Genomic DNA, 26,895 nt, shown 5'->3' on the forward strand with positions numbered 1-26,895 from the left:
CGACACTCGGGGTCTGTGGGCGGGTGACACAGGAATTTGGAGAAGACGGTTAAACTTGGAAAGATGATCATTCTTGAGTCCTGGGCACTGGTCAGGTGAGGTAATACTGGTATCAGGTAATATTATCCCCATATATATGGTCGCCGTAAATAATATCGCCGGGAAAAGGTCACGGCGATATTATATGGGTGACCATATATATGGGGACAGGGCAATACATAAATAAATAAATAAAAAGTTTGGGGGTTGCGGGGGTGTCCCCCGCATGTTCCATGCAATAATGTTGCCACAAAAAACGGCCATTTTTCGGTGATATTTTTGCATGGCGAGATTTTTGTGGCGACATTATTACATGGAACCGTAATACTTGGATTGGGATAGGGAAAGGAGTGACTAAGAATCTTGGTGATAATAGGGTCAGGTGTATGAGTGCTAGGCGGGCCCAGCAGGGAATGAGTGACAGTCATTGGTATTAGGTGGACAGGTCAGGGAGAGTCCTGAGGATGGGAGCGATGGGTAAGAGGAGTCTAAGCGGGTTCAGTACTAGGTTTAGCATAAACTGTGGCAGTCTTGGGGATGTGAATGGGAAAGAGGTTAGGCTGCAAGGCAGGGGATGTGTGTTTTGGAGATTAAGAGGCAGGCGGGTGTGTGCTCTCTTGAATGGATGGGAAGAACATTTCTTGGGATCAGGGGACTGAGAGTTGCTGTGTTTGGAGGGGAAGAAAATATGTTCTTGAGACGGCAAGGCAGTGCAATGATCTTGGGTCATGTCTAGGTCTGTGTTGCATTGAGAAGATGGTGTCAGGGTTGGCATAGGTGGCGATACAAAGGTGAAGGCTGTGACCAGAAACACTTGTCTATCGCATTATGAGTCTGGGTCATGCCATTTCTGGGTATCACACATATTCAGGGTGTTAATGGTGGGATTTGGGAGTCAAGCGGGTCAATGGTGGGATTGTTGGTTCAGAGTTAGATAATCTGGAAGAATTCGGGGCCAGGGTTTAGATGCTGGGACCAAATGGAGAAGGGAGTGTTGCAATTAAGAATACAGTAGTTTTGGTTGCACTGGTGAGACTGGGCATTTCGAGATGAGAGGTTAGTGCTGAATGAGTGGTCAGCAGGGGTGAGTGTTTTGGGAAATGTGACAGTTCTGGTCTCGGGTTCTGGTATTCAGGTCAGATTGTGAGGACGTTAATGTATGGAGTGTACTTTGGGGAATGTGGAGGCAAGTGGGTGAGTTGTATGACCCGGGCTCAAGGCAACACTTGTACCATGAGGAAGGGCAAGGAATAATGTGTGTATGGTGCTCATTGCTGGAATCTTGGAGACAGGTGTGTAGGTCATTGGTGATAGGAGTGGGCCACTGGGAGGGTGTGGCCCATGTGCTTCTTCTGTCCATGATTTCACACCCAGACTTATCCAAGTATGCAGGAAGTGTCACGATACTGTTTCTGCGTGCATACAATACTTGCTATGATTATATGCTGGCAGTTTGGCGCGTGCTTGTGAATGACAATGAGCCGCACATGCACACTGGTGCCACGGTAGACAGTGCATGCTTTCAAATGCCTTCAATAATCAAATGGCAGAGAAACAGGATAAAGAAACTGCCTTTTTATTTTCAAACACGACATAGATAACAGTTTTGAAATGCCGCCCAGTGTAAACATAAAAAATACGGTGCATTCAAACCATGTTCAATAACAACATGTGAACAGCGTTGTAGAACTGGCTTCTGTGACATCGCTGGCACGTGGTGCACTTCACATACTGCATTGGTTGTTTGTATCCTGACGTGTTAGGCACGTATTGCACTGCATGCGCGAAGCAACTTGAGATAATGCCCTCTTCGATTATGTCTCCATACGCGAACATCCCACGGTTGAGTAAAGGATTTTGGAGGTAGGCTTGGGATCCTATACAAAGATTGCACTTTTATGTGATCGAAATACCCAGTGGTCAGTGTAGGAATGTAAAAAGTCAGATAATACAAAAAAATGGCGTTCTTTTTAACCACAAGCGTAATTAGACGGGGGGCCCACATTCCATAAAAATGGACGCTTTTCCAGTCAAAAATAGTAAGCAAAGAATGTACAGACGAGGATGCTGAGTTAGTCCAGGGATATCCCTTTATGAAATGATGATTGGTGCCCGAATACTGATGATCATCACTGCAGCTGGGCAGGCCACAGTGTGCTGCGAACGCATGCAAAGCCAAGGGGTAGTCCTCAGGCTGCGTTTCAGTATATCGAACCTGCAAAATATGAATACATTCAATACACATGCACACGAAACAAGAACACACAATGCTACCGCTGCCTGCCTCTGTCTATGTGTGCATAGTGTGACTGATTGACGTGCTGCCACGCGCGCGCTGTCCATGTTATTCAGGCTATGCTCACAGGTGCACCCGCCGCACGATGCCTGATAACATTTCTAAAACCAAGTGAAACACTTCAATTTCTTTCGAGGCAACCAGTGAATCTGATTCTGACCTGAAAAGCGAGATCAGCTTCATGGTAAACAAAAACACCCATAATGCATTCAGGAACTGACTATCTGCCATGATGCCTTTTGTTTTATATGTATAATTGGCCGTTCGATATATACACGATAAATACGTCACTAAAACGCAACCGGCATGTTTGCAATTTGAGTTATATCCTAGTGAGTTCATTATGTTTTTGGAAAGTATTTAATGAGACAGTGATTCACGTTGTATATCGAGCTAAATGTCATACCGGTGACAAGGCTCACTCAGGCGTCCCTGCTCGCTCATCAGAACATCACAACATGGCCAGTGCTTAATGTGTGAAAAAATAAGAGCCAGGTCTAAAATATTTTCACGCACACCCATGACCCATCGGGACGGGTGGCTTCCCACTCCCTGTTGCCACCATTCACGGTTACTCCCTTCAGTGTCAATATGTATGGGGTTGAAGCTGCAACGCTCACTGGCTCGTTGGGGTGGATGGATGTACCAACAATGGCAGATGTGTGATTTGCAAATTCTAATCAACATAAAGTAAAATCATGTTCTTGTTGTTTCTTGATGTGAGACAAATGTGTGTGTCTTTAAACACAATCATTGTTAAAATCTTGCTCTGATTTTATAGGTGCTTCTTATGTGACTGAAAGTCAAAATAATAATGTTGCCAAAACACCATATTACACAAGTGCCGAGGCTCAGGAATAAGTTTGCCCTGGCAAACCCCCCCACAATTAAGCACCGCACATGGCCATAGCCTCCTTTTTGGTCTTCCAGAAAGGGTATGCAGTATGTCTGACCAGGTAATACCGATGAGGTTAGAAAAAAAAACAGTGTGCAGGCTACTCAGATGCCCGTAGGGCAGGGAATGGCAGATGGGTTTTCCTTTATAATTCTCTGCTACCACAGCAATCCCTGGCCGAATGGCTGGGCATTACTCTTTCCTTATTGCAAAACTAAAGACCTGGCATGACAATGATCCTTGGGTTTCAGAGACAATTCCCAGACCATTTATAAATATGTATGTGATCATAGGAATATTTTATGCAAGAAGAACTCTGATGGCCAATGGATAACATAGCTGTCCCTAACCACGGATATTATGGTTATGAGAGAATATTTGCCTACATATGTTTGTGCAATTCGTTTTCTTGGGCGATTAATTTACATGGATATTTTGAGTAATTTCAATAATTATCCTTACTGTAGCTTGTATGAAGACTGCCTCCAGAACTGAGTCCTCCATGGCTAAATCCAAAGCTGCCGCTGCCACCTCCAAGACTGCCGCCACCACCAACACTAAGGCCACCTCCAAGGCCACCTCCAAGGCCACCTCCGAGGCCGCCTCCGAGTCCTCCTCCAAGACCACCTCCAAGACCACCTCCAAGACCACCTCCAAAACCGCCTCCAAATCCGCCTCCAAGACCGCCTCCAGAGCCGCCTCCAAAGCTACCACCAGCTCCACCGCCACCTGATATACTTGTGCTAGATTTGTGAACTGTGACACTGCCTCCTGAGAGTAATCTGTAAGAGTGGAGTAAAACAATAGTTTCAAATGTAATATTACAACTTGTCTTACCACAGTAAGCATAATGAAGGCAGACATTGCTGTCAAGTGAGTACATACAACATATGTATAATGGTGCTACATATTGAAGTGTAAATTCATGGATTTCTGCACAGCTAACCACTCATTTATAGCAGGTTTTTAGAGTTGGCCAACGGCTTCTCAATTGCTCCCTATTGTAAAATACTAATGCACAAGAATGTTTTTTTGCTCTAAGTTCAAACTTGTCAATTGGACAATAAAAGCTTTTTGAAGTACAATGGTTGTTCTTAAAGATGAGGTGAGCAGAGTGCAAGAAAATACGTCCTTTACCCTCTTTACGTCTGCCTCTTCTGCAATGGGGTACACATGGTGGGCTTCACCTAGCTATAATGGAATGGGCCTTTCATGACAACTTATTAAGGAGCCTTGCTTATGTACAACAAGTCATGGCAGAGTGATGGTGAGGTCCCTTGCAACTTTCATGGGTCTGGAACCCCCTCACTATGACCTGAGAATTCCAATAAAAGGCAATTTGGGGATAGTTGTGTGCACATGGCAAAAATGCATTTTGAGGAAATTCTAGGTTTATAGAGAAAGTATGCTGCAGAGTATGCAGTTACGCATTTGTTCCAAATGAAGCATACTTGGTATTGTATACAATATTTTAAATAACATCGAATTCAAAACTTAACAAAAATCTCCTGGAAATTGTATATGTATGTATTTTAAAGGTTAGCAACCTCAACAAAAGGCTCGTCGCTATAATAATAATAATAATAATAATAATAATAATAATAATAATAATAATAATTTGGCATTTATATAGCGCTACGAACCCTCAGGTGTCTGAGCGCTGCTTATTATTACCCACGGTGTGTGGTGCTATGAGGAGCAACAGTACTGGTATACCATGACCTGCCCTCATTGGTGCTGCCTCATGAAATTAATGTTTCCCCGGGGCTCACTATCATTCCCCCCTGACAACTGAATGTGTCTGGAACCTCCAGAGGTGAAGTCCCAACATCAAATGTGACATCATCTATGGGATGATATGTTATTTGGTAGTATGGCAAAGAGCTTCAAGAGTTTGGTGAAATTGCTTTTCTCTTGCTGCCCAAATTGGTGGCCCACTGGCACTGCCACCCTGTTCTCGCTCTTACAATGACTTGAGTCTGCTTGCCCTGGGCCAACACTTGAGTTAGCATTGGGGCCTGCCAAGGAAGCCTGGTAGTATCGACAGTGGTTGAGAAAGCTCAGTGGTTAAATGTCGGATGCCTGTTTTGCACCAACTGGTAGCATCAGTGGAGCCCTGTGTGCAATCTGGTGGAGCTCATGAGTGCCTTTGTGGGGGTACTGTTTACTGCTCTGCAGTCCTCCCTCCCTCACCAGCAATACTCTGCAGCTGTCACAATGCCTGCGTCGCTCTGCCTCGCGCGCGTTCAAGGCTTGAACCATGCATACATCTTTGCAAACAGAACCCATTGTATAAACAGCGAGGGGCTAAAACCTTACGTCTGCACTATAAAATCCACAATAAATTATATTCACAGTCTCTCTGCTTTAAAGTGCTGTTGTTCCATTTTGATTTGCAGTTGTGCCTTCGCTTCTCAGAACAACTTGATAATTAACAGCAGGAAGCAAAGCAGATTTAATGTCAATATTTGACAGTGAACATAAGGCCTGCTTCAAGGGGATGCACCATAAATTGTTTGTCACTGTATGTTTTCACAAAGGCAACATTATGTGCTGCAAAACTTTCGTGAAATATGATGTGAAATGCATTTTAATTTGATCCAAAGTTGTTTCTGATTTTCGAGGTGGCAGCTGGCGATCCATCTGGTGTCATATGTCATCGGACGATCTCTTCAACTTTGTCATTTTCTCAAGCTGCTTCCCTCCTCATCTTAATTATGCCTGTTACCTCTTTTTCCAAAGCAGGTTTAGGCTCAATAACAGATTATATGCCAATACATTTGGTCCACATATTGTGAGACTCCCATTATTTTGGAACTCTCGTTACACATGCACACTGTGCTTGATCAAGTGCCAGAATTGATTTTGGGAACATGCATGATATCCTGTGACCGAACATCAAAGTACCTTTAGGGATGTCTTTAGTGTGAGAAAGCTGCTATGCATCTTCTGTGAGTCACTAAAATAACTGTAAAGCTAAGATGTTCAGTGGCCCGTAGAGTGAAGAGAGGATGGAATTTGATTGTTCTTGTATAAAGAACAGTGTAATTGAGATGCTGATCATGTTTCTGAGGTCCGGCTAACGCATGCAGACACTATTGATTTGACTGAGTTCAGCCGAAAGAAGTATTTGATATCTTTATCCAAAGAAGCATGACCACTCTAAGTTTAAAACACTCCTATTTTATTTCACCAGAACTGATGGCTCAGCCTTGATTTGCTGGGTTTGTAATATCCATACTGGCCGGCAATAGTAGCAGTCCTCATACGGATTTAGCTTTTAAAGGGCTCGTTTTCATTGGACAAACAAATCGTTGTCAGAAGATTTCACTAACTTTCACAAGAACTTGCACACCTCTTCTGAATCCATCAAGAAGGATGCTGAGCGTATGTTCAAACTCACTCTGCACAGCTCGTTTTCGTGTTCAAGATCTGACAAAGAAACCTGGCCTCTTGTTTGTGATCTGAATTCAGTATATGTTGAAGCATTTCAGCTGACATATAGGTGTTGAAGAATGGGCACTGCAACACTGGCCCATAGCCTTAAGGGACGCATGATTAAAGGATGTGTATTTCTTTGGTAAAGTTCGTTCAAAAAACACTCGAGCAAAACAGACCTTAGAATTAACTGAACAATGAATGTGGCAACATTCCCCGGGGCTGAACATATAACTTTTATATTGAAGATAATGCATCCTATGATTGTAATATCCGGCAGCTACAATGAACACTCTCTTACAATGATTGAGTGAGTTCATGTTCCATGTACCCTTTAAGTATCACAACTTCAGAATACTAATATGCTTCCTTAAAAAGAACAAGCTTACCTGATCTCTTCACTGTCCATAAGCTTCCTGTAGGCTGTGATTTCAACATCCAAGCCCATCTTGGCTGCCAAAAGTTCTTGGTACTCTTGTCCATAATGAGCGATTTGCTAGATTGTGGATACATAAAGTAACCATTAATTAAATATGAACAAACTCCTTCCTAAACTAAAAGACTTTAATGTAAGTCTAATGATATCACATAAACAAATGAGTCAGTATCTACAAACTCCGTAACATACCATCCGCAGGGCGTGTCTTATTGGACACTTCACTGGAATATGTTTTAACATGAGCTGCTTTGCTTACCTTTGTAAGGCATAGTGTGATACAATGTTAAAGCTGTCAAATCTTCTATAAAACTGTATTGCAAGTAGTTTGTGTGCCTTCTGTCGGTAGTAGCTCAGCACACTGTCTGCTCACAAGGGGAATGCCTAACAACGGCTTATTCTTTATAACTGTGACTGACACAGCCAACAAGGGGTTTAATTGTGGTCAGTTGTAGATTGTCTTTGTTTAGAGAGGGGGAAAGTAACTGAACAGCATCCCTCGTAGAAGTTATATTTCATTAGTAAAACACCATTTGCTGTATAGGCGCTTTATAAACACCCAATGCAATAAATACAAATACATATGTTCTGTGGACCTAGGCAATGAGAGGAGAGACGCACATCGTCTTCCAGAGGGGCATTGCTCTGCTAGAGAGATTGCCTAACGAGCAGACTTGGAAGAGATTGGATGTGAAAAACTGGGTATTTATTGTTTACAGTGGGCATAGAAGGGTTCTCCCTTCTTTCAATGTCTCCATTAATCTGGCCAGACATCACTCCATTAATAATTGGCATGATGGTTTGAGAGGTTGGGAGAAGAGAAAGCTATTGAAGGACTGGGCACTTAAGCAGCACTTTCTATGTGGGCAACAAAGTAGACCGAGTGACCGATTAATTTGTGACAGGTTGGTCCAAAATGAGATTAAATGCCAAAGAAAAGATAAACAGATGGCATTGTTTAATCATACAGGATTTAGCCTGCATTGCAATGTCATTGTCCAAAATCAAATTATACAACAACGCAACATTGATGTATATGAATATCCCTTCGATAAGCACACTATACCTGTTTACTGTAAAGCAAACCCAGTGGGAGGCATGCATTTCCCACAAAACATTCTCTTGTTTTCAGTATTTGCATTTGAGACAAAGGAATTAATGAAGAGACAGACAACCATAAGAAATTAAAGCAACTTTACCTTTCTGATGTCATCTAACTGTGATTTCAGGGCTACAATCTGTTCCTGGTATTGGTCAGTTTCACTGCAGCTTCCAGATTCGGCCTCAGCAAGTTGGGTCTCCAACTGAAGGTTCTTTAAAACAACAAACGTGTGTTGTGTTATTTATTTTTTCTGATGAGTTTGCAAGGACAGTGTAAAATGTCTGGGCTTGCACTCCGAGGAGTATTATATTTAGCCTACATAGGCACCAAAGATGGGTTTGTAATGTTTAATTGAACTAACTCCCAGACTCCAGGTTTCTATCCTAGACACACTTGGAACAAAATAAAAATAACTCTTAAGTACCAAAGTTTTAACACGCTCGATTTCTCGCTGGATGGAGTCGATCTGCAATTTCAATGCCCTCATTTCTTCTTTACTTGTTTGCAAAGTCTGTTGTACAGGTCTGGTATGGCCAACAACTGCAGAGATCTTGGGAAAAAATGAAAAATAAATACTTTAGAGAGACAGGAAAATTAATATTGTCCAACAACTACAAGGTCTGCTTTTAAGAACGTTAACTAGAATGTACTGTTTTGTTATATGAGGCACCAGCAGTTATACAGAATAAGGGAAACGTTCTTATCTGTGCTAATATGTTTTTTTTTAATTCTGCCCCACAGTTTCTAGGGTGCTTCCTACAAGGGTGAATCAGGGTCCAAAAAGGCTGTTCTGACCAAAGCCAAAGTTAACGCTTTTGGTTTGGTTACCCAAACTTTTTTTTTCTTTTTGTAGAGCTTATCCATGTTTTTGAGGTCTTAACTCTGGGGTTCTTTGATGACAACTGCGGTAAAGTACACAAACGTGCACAATACTTTTGTTGCAATGAGTAGAAGCATGGGTAGAATACGTGCACGCGAAAGAGCAAATCATCTCGGGACGGGAGGTCCTACCTTGGCCTGCACTGCTTCAAATGCTTCGCGCTTTGTCTGCTCCACCAAAACCTCATATTGCTGCTTCATGTCGGAGATGGCTGTTGTAAGATCTGCAGCCTGGTCGTAGTTGTCAACGGAAATGGAGATTGCCGCTCTGGTGCCGCTGCCGGAAATGATGGACTGCACCTCCCTCACTTTCTAAATGTAGGATTAGAAAACAATACATCAACAACGGGCAAGTTTAACTAATAGGAATCATTCATATTGTGAAATAGTAAACTTTGCACTGAGAGCCTTTCCAAATTATTAAAAGTTCTAGAGGTGAACTGCTCTTTTTAGGAATCCCCCAATTTGATGACAGGACATATCATCCCTCAATAATATGTTATAAAAATGGTCTGCATGCTGATTGGATGCAATAGCAATATAGCTAGAAACTAACTATGCACCTGCACTGAGTGAGATTTAATCACCGGCAGTTTGTTTGCGTACCTACCAAACATTTTTATCCTCATTAGTAAAATGTGCGCACAGTTGAGTCGGTGGGCTTCCCCAAATTTGGTGTTACTGCCGAACGACAAATAACAACACAAGAAAACTGCACTCACCTTTAATTTTGCATGGACATATATACAACCTGCAGCATTGCCCGCGTTTCCACCTGGCTCTGATAGATCTCCCCTAAGCCCTCTCTTATCCCTTTGCCTACTGCCCACCTTTTAATGTACAAGGCTCTGTTGGTCCCCAGCTAGGTTCACCTTATAGAAGACCCCACACAGAAATACATACATAATTGTACATTTGTGAACAAACATGTTATTCAAATGTTACATTCAAGAAGCAGGCAAAAGGCACGCAGTGTCTCTTTTGGGAAATGGCATTTTGATAAGATGTGTGTTAATTCCTATGATAGATGGTCCTTGGAAAATATCAGTCTCGTTGTGCTGCATTTGCCTTATTGTCTAAAATGAGGAATGGTTGCTACAGGTTCAGCACAAGCGTTGTACACTTACAGCTTCATACATCTGTTTGGAGAGCGTGATTTGATCTTCAACACCGCCCAGTTTAGTTTGTAGGTCAAAGATGGTCAGGTACAAATGATCCACATCCTGCAAAAACAATAGATAGGTCAAGAAATCCATAAACAAAACGCTTAACAAATCTGCCAAATGCCACACGGCCCATTTGGGTGTGTATTCAATCTGTGCATACACCCACAGGACCTGAACCAGAAACCAAGACCACTCTTATGAAAAGAGTTACTTATTCTCTTTTCCTATCCACTGCCTAAAAAGAAAATTTGCCATCAGACTCTTGAATTGTGTTCAGCTCGCGTGAGCACATGACCACCACAGACTACATATCATGAAATGGAGGAACATGTAAAGAACAGACCTTTGATTGCAAGCATGAAACAAGAGTCGAAAGCAATAGCAAACCAACGATCCTTGCCTCATCTGAATCCTGCATACTCATGGCCCATCCTTAAAATCTGTATGCAGAGAATACACTTCTGATGCTTTGACTAAGTTGGACTAAAGGATATAGCGCATAGTTGCTTCGCGTGCCTCTTGCAGATTGTTGATAAACAGTCTTCCAAGATGTGCTGGCACAGAATGAATGTGCTGCTTCATGTGAAATAGCGAGAGGAAGGGCATGCTCTTTCATTTAAGGACCACATCCCAAAAGAGCAGGAATGATGCTTACTATAGGTAAAACTATGCTATCTGAGAAAAGTTGTAAACACTCTAATCTGTGGGGAACAGCTGGGAAATTGCTCCCCCCTCAATTAGAAAGCATGCAGCTTGTTATCTCAACGTCACCCGTGTTACTGTGTAGTTGTTTCCACCATACAGAGGTGATAAGGCCTATTTGAACATCCTGGGGACACCCTTAAGGCTGTGCTGTCCAGATATGGTATGATATGGTATGGCATTCATAACACGCCTATACACAAGTGTTTCAAGACGCGAAAAGGGCAGGGGAAGGGTTACCTTGACACTTACCAGCCTGTTTGTTATTGACCAATCGCTCTCTCATTGAAGCTATGCTGTTATGGATAATTTGCTTCAAAGTGGATAGGTCTATGTGTATGCAGATGTTTTAATGTGATCGCATCAGAGCCACTCTCAGATGTACCATGCTACGAGTGTACACTTGCAAGAACTTACAAGAACTCACTATCACGAGCAAGTGATCACCATGGACTTTAAGAGGGCAATTCTGCTGGACTATATGGTATATAGTTATTTTAATTAAAGTGCATGATCTCTTAACCAGGCAAAAGCTGTTTAAATGTGCTCAGTGGAATTAAAGATACACTTTTGTGTTAATTACCTTTCCTTTCGGTGCTGTTTTTGCAACACCGTACATTTCTGACTGAAGTCATGCGAACTATTCTTCGTATTAACCTCCTATTCAATTGTTTTTCCAAGTGGAGTTAGAACTTGAAGGGCAGGTGGGGGAGTCAACATAAGGAGAAAGGGGTGCCAATGGATTGATGCTCCAGGGCCACTTTGAACACGTTTCTATATCTGCCACGACTGATGGTGATAGCATGAATAAGTCAATCCATATAGTGAGGGCATATTTCAAATATAATTTCTGCATTTGATGGAACAAGGTGTTCAAATTTGCTGAATGTGAATTAAAATATGATTTGTGGGCGTATGGCTTCTGGTGTCTAAACACTTGGAGGAGTGATGGGGTGGAGGCCAGGGGCGTTGCTAGAGGAGGGCTAAGGGGGCTGTACCCCCTGATCTTTTGGTTGTAGCCCCGGATAGAATCTCAGGAGCTACAGCCAAAAGACTAGCTAGCCCCCAGTCCCAACAGTTCCGACATCAGCTTAGCCCCGGGTCTTTTCCAGACCTAGCAACTCCCCTGGTGGAGGCTATGTATGAAAGAGGGTGCTTGGCAAGGCACGTGCATGAACGACTTGCACAGCGGCATTGCCGAGATCCACGTGCAGCACCCAGAGCACGCACTGGTCACCCCTCAATGCTAGCTTGGCGCAGATTACCATCCCCGCTACCAACCTCTTTCAGAGTTGTCCATTCTCCCTCCAGCGTCTTAGTCACAGCCGTGTCTTGCTCGTACCTGTGAGAAATGGAAAAGGAACACATTGCATAAGGAATTAACGCATCATACATGATAACAATGTAATCACTACTTCGAGAAGGCAGCTTTCTAAATTGAAATATGCAACCATGGAAAGAAAGTAGCATCTCTGGTGGGTGGCGATGCCGGATGAGGATTCATTAGTTCGGGGTTAACACACTAAATGGTAAAACAGATGAAGCCTATTTCTCTGATTGTCATCCAGGTGGTCATTGACAGATGGTTTCTGTTGGTTCCAGTGGTTCGTGTGGCAACAGGTTAATCTGCATCGGGAACTGACTTGTGCAGTACACGTACAACATCATCATGATAATTAAATAATTCATCCACCCCCTAAACCTGCTCCCAAAAGCTCCTGCCTTACTTGCTTCCACAAAAATAATTATGCATTCTTAGTGTGGCGAGACCCAGAGAATGAACCTTCACTGTGCAACGTTTCTAGTCTTTAATTAATAGTGTCTGCTAAGGCAAATGAGATGAGTGAACGCCCTAAGAACTGAGCCCAATTCTGCTGGCTCCTGAATCGCAGAGTCTGTGACTTTGCATGTACCTGATACAAATGCAATTATGGGCCGTCAAACCGTCACCTGTGTACTCAGATCTCTGGCTATGCTCAGCTGTTCTGCTTCAGAGAGTACTAGTGCGTCATGTCGAGCAGTGGCGCGAGGCGCAAGCTGTGGTGACGCTGAAGGCTGCCAAGAACGAATGAATGAACCCAAGATTGAGAATGAATGGCAACAAAGGTTTTGACGCATGTCCTGTAATCCTGTTTGATAGTGTATCAGGCTTCAATCATACTTTCATTGTGATATGTAGGGCCGGCATGCACAAACAGGCATGTACTGCCGGGCCATGGGGGGGGGGTCGGGTCGGAGAAAGCATCACTGCCTGCCATGTCAGAGGGGGGTCAGGGGGTGCAGACATTGGTAGTGGCAAATGGCCAAGAACAGAGGCACCAAAGTGCGTGCTTTTGACATTACCCGTATAGAGTGAAACATTACAATTCAAATTCAAAATTGAAAACCACATGGCGGTCATTTATTTTGAAATGTGATGCTGAAAAAGAGCGCAAACGGAAGGGGGGGTCTGGGGGGGGGGAGAATGCCTGAAAACCGAATTGCAGTTTGACAGAACGGAGTTGATTTGTTTCTCATGGGGGCTTGGATGAAATCAACCTGGCCTTCATGTTCATCCTTGTTGAAATTTCAGATTTGGCTATGAAGGTCCGTCACTATGCTACTCCCTGTAAGTGGTACACACCCTTTACTCTGTATTACACCCCACCCCAGAACGTGTCCATGTTGTCTCTGTTAAACAAAACATAATTCATCTTTAAGAAATCACTAAAAGTGTTTCTATTTTCAATGCATCTTCTGTTTTCTGTTGACTGCAGAGGTCTGTACACGGACTGACAGCAGGGAAGGGACGCCATAGGATTACAACCGTGCTCCATAAAGCTTGGGCAGTTACATTGCTGCACTTTGTCCCTCTATGAGCCAGGATGCTAGCTCATTAATTGATCTCCTCAAAAATAGATCAAGCTGCCAGATCGTTTTCCAAAAGTGCTAAGAAGCAAGGGGAATACTGTATGAAGTGCAATACAAACATATGATCTAACATTATAGCAACGACGCTCATGGTGGGTCTTGGTATGTGCGTTGCAAAGGAGGGACACAATGCTGGCATCGCCGTCCAATGATGCATCAAGGGCAGAAATACTATATATTAGCTGTTCTCTGCATTTGCTTCCCAAATGTAGCTTACTTGGCTTGGATTTCCTCAATAAGTTTGCTGTAGTGATCAATTTCTGCAAGCATGGCTGCCTTGGACTGGGTCAGGGTGTCGATCTGTGCCTTGTAGCCGGCTGTGGCCGTGGTGGCCACCACAGCTGGGTTGGCTGGGCCGGACTGGTCTGTGGTGGTGTAGACGGAGATCTGAGCTCTGATGATGGCATTCTGCTGTTCCAGGCTGCGGACCTGCAAAGAAACGACCAAGTGGGAATGCAAGTTACGGAATGCAGCAAAAAAACAAAGTGCAAGTCAGCCAAAGAACAGCACAGACATGTTCACTCGGATACACCAGATTTCCACTGTTTCTGGAAATGACCTGATTCAAGTGTCTTGTCATAACCAGTGCGATTGATGAAACCGACTAAAATGAAAATATTTTGTTTTTGGTTTTCCAATAGCTGATGCACCAAGTGGGCCGAGCTGGTGAGATGCCTTTTCAAAATAAAGGGAATTAATGAGAGGCATTAAGATGTGGGAGGTGGTCAATAGCCATGCAGCTTCCTCTGCCTCCTTACACTTCAAACAAGAGCACGCTTGGTTCCAAACGAGACAATGGTACATCCACATTCCTGCATTTAAAAACACTCAGGGGCAGGTTTCGCAACACGAGTCACCAAGTTCGCAGAATAGGCAGATAGCTTCCTTTAAAGCAGGGGTCTGCAACCATTGGCTCTCGAGGTGTTTTGCACCATGACCTCCCTGATCCCTCACCATTGACTCTGCTGGATAAAACTGATGGGAGCTGTAGTTCAAAATATCTGGAGAGCCTAAGTTGGCAGGCCGCTGCTTTAATGGAACTGAATCTCAAAAACACAGCTTATTTCAATGTCATGGTTCAAAGATCTCTTCTTGCCTGTGCGTGAGTGGGAGGCTGAGGACATCAACATAACAACGGAGATATCTGTAGTAGTGACGGCAGGAGGAACCTTCATGGGATCCGCGCGTAGGCCCCTGGTAGCCTAGCACGCACCCATCAAGTGCAGAGTGAAGATGAAGAGCACTCTCTTGTCAGCAATGGAATCACTCTGGCACTTGTGATCGTGGACAGCGCACCTAAAAGCCTTGCCACAGAGTAAGGACACTTCATGGTGAGGGGAGGCTAAGGGTATGGTTGCTTTTCTTCACAAGGCAGAACTGCTGGCTGTTTTGCCTCAGTTTGTGAGGTCAGGCTGGATTTCTGGCATCTGGGGTGAGGACCGGGAATCAAGTACTGTGAACTGACTGTGAGGGGTGGTCGAGTCAATTGGAATATAGCAAAAGGGACAACCCTTTTAGTCTTACAAGGAGTCCCGAACGTCGACAACTAAGCTGGAATTGTGGAGGTAAAGGTGAGAGATGTGTATTTCGTTATCTTTGCGTCATTTGTGGGTATTTCCATTTGGACAAGGTCCAACACACACTATTTACCTAAAACAAACACATCCAAATTCTGCTGACGAAAAGAAGGTGCCAACCTCAAAAAGCACAGGTGGCTGATTTGCTTGTTAGGAGACCAGTCTCAAAAAGATATGCTGGGGGTCTGCCACCCCCACAAACAGCCCAATTATACAGCTAGAAAACAACATTCCAAGGGGAATTGCAAGTGCATTCCACACACAGAGCATGAGTTACCCAGAGGGCCTGCAAGCAAGCTCAGCTGGATTGATGCTGGATTCCCAGCCTCCGAGGAGACGAGAGTGACACACAGCGCCGGCCACATCTCAACATGTCAGTGACATCCATGGATTGCCCCATGTACACGCTGAGCGCCTGCAGTCATGCACGTCTAGTTTGACATCAAGGGCCTGATTCATGGAACGTTTTCATATGGGATTGTGCCATTATAAACCACTTCCATGAATCAGGCCCCATGTCTTCACCTCTTAACCCAGTTGGATTTAACTGTGTGTTCTGCTGCCAGGCACAGTTGGAGAGGCACCCGCCATGCTCACTGGCACAGGATGGATGACATCTAGTAATGGGCACTGCCTGCCCAATGCAGTACTGAGGCAACCTCTAGGACCTGGCAACGAGCACAGCTGCAGTGCAGACAATTCTACTTATGCGCCGCTGGTGTGACCAGGACAAAGCTAGGGGTCCGCCCTGGACCACTGCTTGTACTGCTACAGTGACATTCACGCTTGCCAGAAGTGACTCTCCGCCCTGCCCCAGGGCCCCTTACCTTGTCAATGAAGGATGCAAATTTGTTGTTGAGCGCCTGCAGCTCCTCCTTCTCCCTCTGCCGGGTCACCTGCACTGTGTCCATGGAAGGCAGGGATGGGTCAATGGAGGGCATGCTGAAAGGCGCCGAGGGCCCCCCTGCGCCCCCAGGACCTCCTGCCTTCAGCAGTGACATGAAGCTCAGGCTGGGGCCATAGGCGCCGACTTTGACGACTCGTCCGCCTGTGCGGCCCCGGAGCAGTGCCAGGTTGGCCGCTGCGGCCCGGGCTGCTGCCCCAGCGCCTCCACCTCCGCCGCCACCCAATACCATCCCAATGCTGGAGCCCCCGAAGCCAAAGCCCCCGCTCGCCCTGCCTCCAAAAGCCCCAAAAGCCCCGCCACCACCCGCAGACATTCGCATCCCCCTGGCTGCCCCTCCGAAGCCTCCCCCGAAGCCGCCCCCGAATCCACCTCCCAAACCACCGCCGAGGGAGCGGCCGCTGCCCTTGAAGAGCGCGTTGCCCCCATAGACCACCCCCTGACGGACGGCGCTGCCGCGGACTCGGTGCTGCTTGACTTCCATGGCTTCGCTCAGTGCTTGCTCAGGTACCGGGGAGGAGAAGAGGAGTCAGCCAAAAGCAAGTCTCCTGCTGCCGGCGTGGCCCTCTTATATCTTGCGCCCGGCCCGGGCGACGCCGCGGCCTCTGCTGCCATTGGTCTGCGCGCAGGGGCCCGGGCTGACAGGCCCCGCGGCGCCACTTGACAGCGTGCAGCCGCGGGCGGCACAGGCAGCGCGTCCCTGGGAGGAGGGTCCGGGCGGCAGCTGTTGATACTTGCAGGCCGCGCACTGTATCCCTTCACTCGTTCAGTCCGTGCCTGGGAGCCATCACACGAGGCTGCACCTGACAGGAAAAATGCAGCCCCTGCCACGTACCAAGCAACTCGGAGAGAATTCGAGAAAGCCTCTTCTCAGTAGAGCATGTATCTGTGATTTCATTCACATTTACAGATCAGTGCAGTCTGCTGCTGGATACGCGGCATCTCCCGGTTTCTTGAGAGAGGGGACAGTGGCGCAGTTACTATTTCACCTCAGCATGCCTGCCGCAGCCCTCTGCCCCATGCTGCACTTTATTATGCCAATGCTAGCTCAACATGTACTTTCCCTTGGACATTGGACTAGTAGGATATATATGCCGGAAGGTCACTGCAGAAGCATTACTGCATTGTTGTTCTTGGCCACTTATGCTATGGGTCCCTGAAAGGTAACTCGTACATTTGTAGCGCAGTTGCAATCGTTGTCAATATGATATGGTTTAGCAACATTTATAAACAAACGCTATGTTTGTCAAAAGGTAATTTTTCACTTGAATTGGCATTTGAGTAGACATAAGTGTTAGGTGTCGGCCTAATGGCCATCACTTAATAGCAATACACGGAACTGTTCCGAATAAACGAAGCCCGTCCTGTGCTTTGCAAACTGCTGCTGTTCCCCATATCCACCAGCAGTAGCTCATCGCACATACAACAAGGCCCCTGTTTTCAAATGAACCCTAATCTCTGCAATTACTGCTGTTTGCAGCTGGATTGCCCCATCACTCCACTCTAGGTTCGATACGCAGGTCCACCAGGGCAGTAAAGGCAACTCGGGTGCCCTGCGCCTTTTCGATCCTGAATATTTAATACAGAACATCACCACTTTTCAATCATACATTTTTTCGTTGCAAATCATTACATTTGTAAAGCATTGGAAAGCTACCATATTATGACAAATGTGTAAACAAAGCCGAGCCTGTTAGTGATATTGGATTCTCTTTCATAATGGTGACCAGGAAAAAGCTATCCCGATAATGTGCAGTGGGCCGGATTCTCAAAGGAACTTTCAATTAGTTAAACGCACATCTTCCAATTGACAGTTAAACGTGCACTCGTGATGTGTGTATCTAGAAAAGGTAATCAGATTCGAGGTGCGGGGGAGAAAAGACAGCGCTGGCACGTGGGCTGTACGAAAATAGCCAAGGATCCTTAAATGAGGGGACTCGCGCCCCCTGCACACTATCTACCACTTCCCAGAAGCGGTGGAATAATCTCCATTGACCATTTTGCTCATCTTGATTTTACCCATTGGTGCCGATTGGAGCATGGAATTGAAGAGGTAAATAACCATGGTTATGGTATCCTCTAGAAATATTTTTTGGTTTAAACCTGTATGTGATTATCAGATGCTTTATGTCAATATAGTCATGGACATTTCTGTCTTAATTATTTTCAGACATGTGAATGAATTGTACCCCTGATGAAGAGATGGATATCTCGAAACGTGTTGGGTTCTTTATTACAATGTATTGTTATATCTTGAAGTACATTATTGTAAGACATTTTCTGTAAACAAGTCCTGTGAACTACACCAGCATTGAAAACACTACATTCACTTTAATACTGTATCCTTATAAACATTGAAGAGTTTGGCTTATCCACCCCTAGATAGTGTGAAGGGGATGCAAGTTCCGTGGCAAGGCGCCTCATTTGGGAACTTAATCCTTGGCTTAAACTCCTTTGAAAACCACGTTGTGAATCAGGGCCAGTGTTTCTTATTCTTGTTACTTGCCCCAAAGCACTGATGAATAATCTAAAGTTTTGCACAAGAAAATGTAGTGCTTGGTGTTAGGAATTCAACCATCCGCACGGGGAGTGTGCGCTCGCCTGGGCTTTTTTGAAGTTTTATAATTAATATGAATGATGGGATATCAACCTCCGAATGTGTGTGGGGCAACACCTTCCTCTGACCATGGCCAGCCTAATTTAAATATCAAAGGCTCCATGGATCCACCCTCTCTATTGTCTATGTTCTCCTGGTGGCAGCGCAGATTGTTGGTTGGGACCCAAGTTCGGTTCATTAAGGTAGCCTTAGCCTGCACCAATCACTGGGGCCCATTGGCTTTAAAAGAGGGCGGAGCTCCTCACTTTGCAGATCATCTGACAACTTTGAAAGGAGTAAGAAGACAGACTTATTTGAACCCTGGCTGAAGGTACAGATTGCCTTGGTTATAGGTCAAAGGATCAATTCAAAAGGATCGAATGGTCAAAGGATTGATTCAAAAGGACCAAAAACAAAAGGATCGAAAACAATTATATTTTTTTAACATTTTATTTTTGGGGGGGTCCCCCCAATCCCTGTTTTTGTGGTAAAAAACACTTTTTTTACCTATACGAAAACCCCAAAAAAGATATATAATTAAAAAAAAAATGTGATCCTTTTGTTTTCGGCCCTATTGCGTCGACCCTATTACATTCAATCCTTTGACCGGACACCGTTTGCCTTATAGCTTCTTCCAGTAAAGAAGGTCCAGGATTTCAAAGAGGGAGGCAAGATCCCTCCCCTAAACATCTCACAGGGAAGAGAGGGAGATTCACGACTCAGAGGACCTGTCCAGCAGCTCTAGAACCGGCTCCCAGCCAGCATACAGCGTGACTTGCTAGGTTCTGCCAGCAAGCTTCCTAGGTCACACCTGGGTCATTAAGATAATTGCAATTATTTAAAATGTATATGGTTTTCTTTTAACTTTCAATTAAAAGGTCTCTATAGAAAATTAGGGAATTGTGCCAGCATTTTCTAGCAATAGACACACTGTTGAGTTAAGGTGTGCCTTGGGAAGCAGGCAAAAAACATGTGCTGTGATCAGTAGAGGAAGCACTAAAAGTTGCATTGTTTCTTAAACAGCAGTTAATGGAATGTAACTGCTGTTGCATATCGTGTGTGAGTGTGCGCGTTAGTCTTGTTGCCAAGGACTTGAGGGAAAATCAAAACTTAGGTTTTCTCTCAAATTATTTCAATTGGATACTGGTTCGATTGAGAAATTACTTAGCAGGTTGTCTGTAGGAATTTTGAACTCTGACAAAGCTATTGCTGGGAATTCAAGTGTTCTGCATAGGGCAATGTTCTTTCGGTCCCCCAACCCTAAGGTTCTATAGTTGGAGAGATAGATGTGTTCATACATTTTGGTAATATGCATAACAGATCTTTCCATTTTGGATAGTAGCTTTTATTGTGGCTTGCACTGTCTGAGTTCAGATCCATAATAGCTCTGTAGCCAGGCTCGGACCAGCATGCAGGGCAATGTCTGAACCAAAAATACAAAATGCTAGTGTGGATCAGATTTATTGGTCAAAGTGGTCCACTTTTGTAGCCAATAAGGGCCAGTTTGATGAGTTACTTCGCTATGCAGCTAGTAGTTTCGGCCAGTGTTCCTGAATAAATATTCTTTAAAATGTCCAATTTTCATCACATTTTATCAAAAAACTCCACCTGGGGTACTATTCAAACAGTCTGTCACAAAAAAATCAATTGCCATTTGCAACTGTGGGCCACTTTTTCCTTGGTGTCCCAGTGCGACCCTGTTTGTAGCCTGTGTGTCCTGTGGCCGATCTGAAATGCTGGATGCAAGCACGGCAGAGTCTGCACTCATCCACTAGAAATGCACTGTGGAGTACATTTAAAGGCCCTAGACAGAAGCCCCCCTCACCTGGACAGCAGCATTTAAACACTGCCACCAAAAACGGTCTTGTTTTGCTTTTATTTCATCTGAATGACACACATTTCTATATTGCAACCAAAAACGGCCTCACTTTGCTTTTATTTCCTTTGAATGACAAGAAGTTCTGCATGGCAACCAAAAAACGGCCTTGTTTTACTTTCTTTTCATCTGAATGACAAGAAGTTTTACACTGCAACCAAAAACAGCCCTGCTTTACTGTTATTTCACATGAGGGGCAAGCATTTCCACACTACAAAGAAAAACATTTTTTGTTTTCCCTTTCTCATGAACAACAGCCCTTTAAACACTGCAAACGAAAAAAGGCTTAGCTTTTTAATTGTGTTCATTTCAAATGAAAGAACCATGGGAAAAGGGGGCCTACCCATCATTATCAATGGACTAACAGCAAATGTAAAATCACCCAACAAGGAGAGAAATCAAAGAATCCTGTGACCTGCAAGACTGGGTTTAAAACATCAAAACCAACAAGCCTGCACACGTGTGAAAAGAAACGGCTTTAAAAGCCACAGTGGAAAGATAGCATTGCTCAAGCAGAAAATGTCAGGGAAATATGATGTGGGGGGTTGACAAGAGCCAATGTACATTTTGCTCCAACCCACAAAACTCCAGTTACCTTTGCAGAGACACTTACTGCCAGAAAAACCAGTTTGGGCTGTGGCAGGAGCTTTAAATGACAAAGCCCCACTTCCCGCTGAATATCATACATATCCTATAACCTTCACGCCATAAAATGGGATGCTGGAGAGGGCGTCATAATTCCATGCTCTGCAGACATGACGGCAGGAGCCCACAGATTTAAAAGGAGGAAAAGTGTGGCTAGAGTTGACCAGGAGTTGTGAGCTCCTTGTTGCACCCCCTTCAAAAGAACCAACACCACTTCAAAAAGACTTATAAAAAACTCTGGTTACAGGCTGTGCCGGGAGACAGATGGCTGTGGGGGGATAAAACAACCCTCCCCAGGTGGAAAAAGACACTCCCAAGTTACATTAAAAGACTGATTTCATTTTAGGCATTTTCGCAGCAATTATAATAAGAATCAATTTAGTTTTATGCTATTTTGTTATGTAATTTCCAGGTGGTTTTAAAGAGACTAATTGCATTTCCCTAGGCTTTTGTGGAGTGAAATTGCCAGTTAAGACTAGTTTCTGGCTGATCTGAACAGGTGACAAATATGACAGTTGATGAAAAGATGGAAGATGAAACTAGGAACATGCTGGATAATTTGCAGTCATAACTGTTATGCATTTTATGAAAATGACAAAAATGTACCAAAGGGCCATGCCACCTCGTACGGAGTTGGTGATTGGCTTACCTAATTCCCTATGAGCAACTGAGACCGCATATTTATTTTATATGGCCGGGCTAGTATAAGTATGAAGTTATGAAACATAACTGTTTTTTGCCAAAAAGTGGTCATGAGAACAAAGAATTGTAATAAATGCAAAAAGACAGATGGTGCTCTCTTCCCTTGAACCAATCATGACTGGGGGCAGAGAGACAGAGAGAAACTGTCCAATCCTGGCAGCAGGGATAATTACAGGGTACCCCCCCTAGATTGTAAAGTTAATTATATCATTTGTGCTATATAGGGGGGGCTGTACTAGGTCAGGGAGAACAACACACAAAAATCCGGGGAGACAGGAGAAGGAGGACGGAGAGAAGGTGGCTGAACCTTACCATCTTTGAGAGTGCAGTGACCAGACCCCTTGCCCTAGCTGTCCAGAGTGTCCTGAGATCCAGCTGGCTTCCCTGAATCCAAAATCAAGGCTTGCTTTGTAAGTAACATATACCCCAGCCATACATTGCATAAACCCCTTCATTTTTGTAGCATTGGATCCCATATTTCTCCCATTGAAAACCCCATCGAAAACCCCATAAATTGCCAGTGTAATTCAGTCAACTTCCCATAGAAGAATCTCTTATTTGCTTCTCTATGTTAGCATATCTCCTTTGAAAAATCTCTCAGTGTCTGTGCAAATCCTTAGTATATTTTTAAGTAAATCAATTAATTCCCCATTGAAATTCAGGGTACAAGATTGTTGACATTCATAATTAACCATCTTGTACCTGGTGTTGTATTTTAATTATTCTAGCCATTAAAGTGTTGCCTCAAAAGAATTAGCCTCCTTGTAACTGAAAACCAAATTTGTCAGTGTATTGTGTACATTACCAAACAAATTCCCATTTGCATCAGTCCTATTAAATCCCAAACCGTTGTTCCATTGTGAGCAATCCCTTTTGCCTAGAAGTCTACCTGTTAGGTTCCTCTGTCCTTGTCATTGAAAACCAATTTTCCTATTTGTAAGATAAACCCTGTTGCTGAGCTGCCTGTCATTGTAAACCCAATGTAAATGAATTTCCATTTGCCACTGTATTTTTCCCTTTTGCATTTGCTTTCTCCCAAAAGCGATTTTCCCATTTTATTTCTATTTTTGCCCTGGTGTGCTGATTAGTATTCTCTAAACTTTCCCTATCTCCTAAGTGTAAGCAATCTGAATGTCCTTCTATTCTGTCCCCTAGCAGTTGTGAATAAGAATCAAAATCTCATCCTGCCATTTTGCTCCAAAACGGGTTTTCGCTTTCTTTGCTGGCTTCCCATCTGGGGTAGTGGGCTTTACCCCAAATCCGATTTTCTCTCTCCATCCCTACTCCTTGCCACTGCCTTCCATTCAAAGGAATCAAGTTTAGTTGGTGTTTGGGGGGTGAGTGTTGCAGGGGGGAGTGCTAAAACTGTGGCGCTCTCACTTTCAACCTCATGGTATATTCCTGTTTTGTCATTAAAACAAAATGGAGTGTAATGGTCCATTTCAAGCTGATTGTATTTTCCTGTTTGTCATTATAGCAAAAGTGTGTGTAACAGCCCATTTCCACTTGGTCGCTCTAGACAGGATATTGAATTTGTGTTGCCACAATTGTGTTGGCTGTTTGTTGACTATTTTCCTTTTTCATTAAATAATACATTAATAAATATCTTATTGATACCCACCAGCCTTGTTCCTAGTCCATTATGACAAAGGGTGTTTGTGGAGGTTGGGTGTGAGACGGGTTGGGAACCTACTCAATAAAAAGAATCTGTGGTTTTTTCAACATAAAAAGCGCTTTATTGTGCGCCACATCCATTGCAGGGGAAGGAGTTCCCTAGCTGGTGTGTGCTGTGTAATAAAACCGCAACAGCACCGGGACGAACCTGCAATCAAGGCCTGTTAAGTGGTATATTTTTTAAGTAGCTCAGTAAGTCAGGGACAGTATAGGGCTTCAGGGAGCCAAATTTGTAGGGATATGCGTGTGCATGCAAAAGAGGAACAAAGCCAGACTGCATGAAGGGGGTGGGGTGGAGAATGGAGGTGCAGCATGGGAGGGATTGGAAGAACCCTCACTTACAAGGAAGAATGTAGGAGGGGGCATACCCAGAGGTGGGATTCTGGTCCAAGGGCCACAGAAAGAAACAAGATGACATTGGAGGTACGTTGTTGTGGGGGTGAATGTTGTGGCAGGCGGTGTGGAATGGCAGGTAATACAAATAAGACAAACATGTTCAAATTAAGCTGACTCCTTTCAGGGGATTGTGTCTCCGAATAAGCTGCCTTAGAACAGAGTTGTTCTTTTGCTTTTTACAATGTGGCTTTATTTAACAGAATAATCGTTTGCTGTTTACTTGGAATATGCATAGCGTGGGACACTATAGACTACTTTCAATTGGCACACTGATTCTTATGCTGATTTGTTATGATTGCTTGTTTGATGTACCAATTATCAGTGTCAGCATTGTACTTGAACAAAATGGTTGTATCTTTCAGAGTACCAGACAATTTTCTAGTCTAGCTACTTTATATCGTAGCCTCATGCTCATCATTCTTTGGCTCTTGGAGGCAAAGCAAGACAAAGGGACTTTGTATTTAGTGTTTTGGGGAGCAGCTGGGGCTTTATAGCAGGCACCCCATTTACCAGCAGAAAGACACTTGGACCCATCAAAAACTCCCCCGCTGCAAGAACGTAAGACTCAGCCATGGGGCAAAAGTTACTGTCTTTAGTATTTAACACAAGACAGGGATCACACTAGAAAAAAACGAAATTCTCCAGAGTTCACATCTTCTGAGCGTGTGTCACTCAGTTCTATCCAGGTGTGATGTCACAAAACAAAGCTTCGTCCCCAAAACCTATCGGGCATTGACATTGGTCATCTTAGGCAAAAATATATATATATATATATATATATATATATATATATATATATATATATATATATATATATGTATATATATATATATATCAGTAAAAAGTGTGCCTCTAAAAACCTGTACATGTAATGTCATCTGTGCTGTCATCATAGTATTTTGTACTATAGTATAGTGACTTTTTAGTTCTTGCCTGTTACTGCCCTAGATATATCAGTGAAGGAAAAAAGAGTGAGCCAGACATGCAATGTCATCAGTGATGTCATCAATGCCATTTGTGATGTCATTTTTGTCATCCTGGGTGTTAGTGTTAGCAGTGCACGGTGGTGGGGCGAGTTATGGTTGCTTAGACTACCATAACTGGTGAATTTCACTGTGTTTTCGCTTTTACTTCGAACCATAATGTCCTGTTTATAAAGTTTTTTTTAGTGAATTTCACAGATTTTTAGTAGCGCAACTTAACAATAACGTCCCTTTAACAAAGTTTTTTTTTTACTGAATTTCACAGGTTTTTAGTAGGGCAACGTAACCATAATGTCCCTTTAACAACATTTTTTTACTGAATTTCATAGTTTTTTACTAGGGCAACTTAATCATAACATCCCTTTAACAAAGTTTTTTTACTGAATATACACTTTCATCATGTGAATTTGGGAGATAGTTACTATGATTCCCTTACTGCACATGTAACATAGAACATACTGAACCCCCTCGCTAATGATATTTGAAGGGCACGGACTGAGCGCCTGTATGTGGACGGGCGCGGACGAGATCAACACTACCCAAACAGTCAGGGGGTATCTGAAATTGTTCTATCATGCCATACAAAAAATGCACAAGTTTAAAAAGCAGCACATAAACACATTATAAGTAGTAATAAATAACCATTCGAACCTACACGTCTCACACATAACCCATCCATTTAATTACCATGTAGAATGGAATGGATTATACCATAACAAAAAAAGATATGCCTCCAACGTAATTACCTCACCGAAACTTTACAGCTAGGAGCGACAGTAGACGAACAAAACACAACGAAGACAAATTACAAGAAAGTAGTAAGTGAACTTAAATTTTCTTATATGTTTGTATACTTTTTGTATAAGGTGCAGAACAAATAATGTATTTCTGTTGTTTTCACACAGAAATGTGCAGTATTTTGGAGTGGCTGGAGAAGAATTTTCCGCATGGCAAAATGTCGGAAGATAGCGATAAAAATGGTACACACTTCTCTGCATAAGCAAATTAATAGTCTTTACTTTATGGGTACTTAACATACATATATAGTTATTTTTAACAGACCAGGTAAAAATTGAAGAAAGTCCACCAAAAGACACAGTGGAAGACACCTTGAAACGCATAGAAGACAAAGTGTACATGTTAAAAGAGAATTTTAATGGGTTAAGGCAATTTGTGGAGGACCATGTGAAAGGAAAAATCAGATATCACTGTCCTACCTGTACCTGTCCCCCTTCTCCATCTCCCAGTGAACTATCCCCAAACCCGCAAGAACAACATAAACGTTTTGACGAAACCTCCATCCCTTCATCCCCTCACAACCAGCCTGTGGAAACCCCTAATTCCCCTATATTTGTTTCAGTGTCTGCTTCCCCCTCTCTCTCTTAATTGCTGTATATGTGTTTAATAAAAAAAATGTCATGTTAGTTTTAAAGGAATTGTTTGGATCTAATTTTCTTTTTTAAAAAGAGTTAAAAAGTCCATGTACAGCGCACCTGTTCGGCCTGTCCGTAATTAATAAAATATGGATGTTCTAAGGACAATACACCTACCCGTACCATTCGCAACCAAGATGGAACTGTTCTTAGAACACACCAGCTGTCCAAGATGTACGTAAATCAACAAAATGGGGGCGTCCTAAGGACATTACACCTCTACGTACTATTCACAACCAAGATGAA

At 43.5% G+C, this 26,895-nt stretch overlaps 1 protein-coding gene across 1 annotated transcript; it reads right to left on the bottom strand.

The window, feature by feature from the left end:
- Positions 1-1,599: 1,599 nt before the first annotated feature.
- Positions 1,600-16,896, bottom strand: LOC138528447 (thread biopolymer filament subunit alpha-like). The gene is made up of 10 exons (XM_069640080.1): positions 16,268-16,896; positions 14,081-14,292; positions 12,235-12,295; positions 10,213-10,308; positions 9,218-9,397; positions 8,631-8,756; positions 8,304-8,417; positions 7,058-7,164; positions 3,693-4,012; positions 1,600-2,254 (listed from the first exon to the last, which is right to left on the bottom strand). Exons 1-10 carry the CDS (start codon positions 16,826-16,828, stop codon positions 2,241-2,243), a joined length of 1,791 nt encoding a protein of 596 aa, XP_069496181.1. The 5' UTR covers positions 16,829-16,896; the 3' UTR covers positions 1,600-2,240.
- Between the last annotated feature and the right edge of the window lie 9,999 nt (positions 16,897-26,895).

The sequence above is a fragment of the Ambystoma mexicanum genome, chromosome 7q (assembly GCF_040938575.1).
Source record: "Ambystoma mexicanum isolate Mex_15411 chromosome 7q, UKY_AmexF1_1, whole genome shotgun sequence".
Lineage (NCBI taxonomy): Eukaryota > Metazoa > Chordata > Amphibia > Caudata > Ambystomatidae > Ambystoma > Ambystoma mexicanum.

Bases quoted from the DNA above. Each gene is read 5' to 3' on its own strand.
- LOC138528447 (XM_069640080.1), bottom strand. From the start codon at position 16,828: ATGGAAGTCAAGCAGCACCGAGTCCGCGGCAGCGCCGTCCGTCAGGGG. The intron at 8,418-8,630 runs GTACTTAAGAGT...GTTGTTTTAAAG, and splicing joins TCGAGCGTGTTAAAACTTTG to AACCTTCAGTTGGAGACCCA. The intron at 4,013-7,057 runs GTAAGCTTGTTC...CCACTCTTACAG, and splicing joins ATGGACAGTGAAGAGATCAG to ATTACTCTCAGGAGGCAGTG.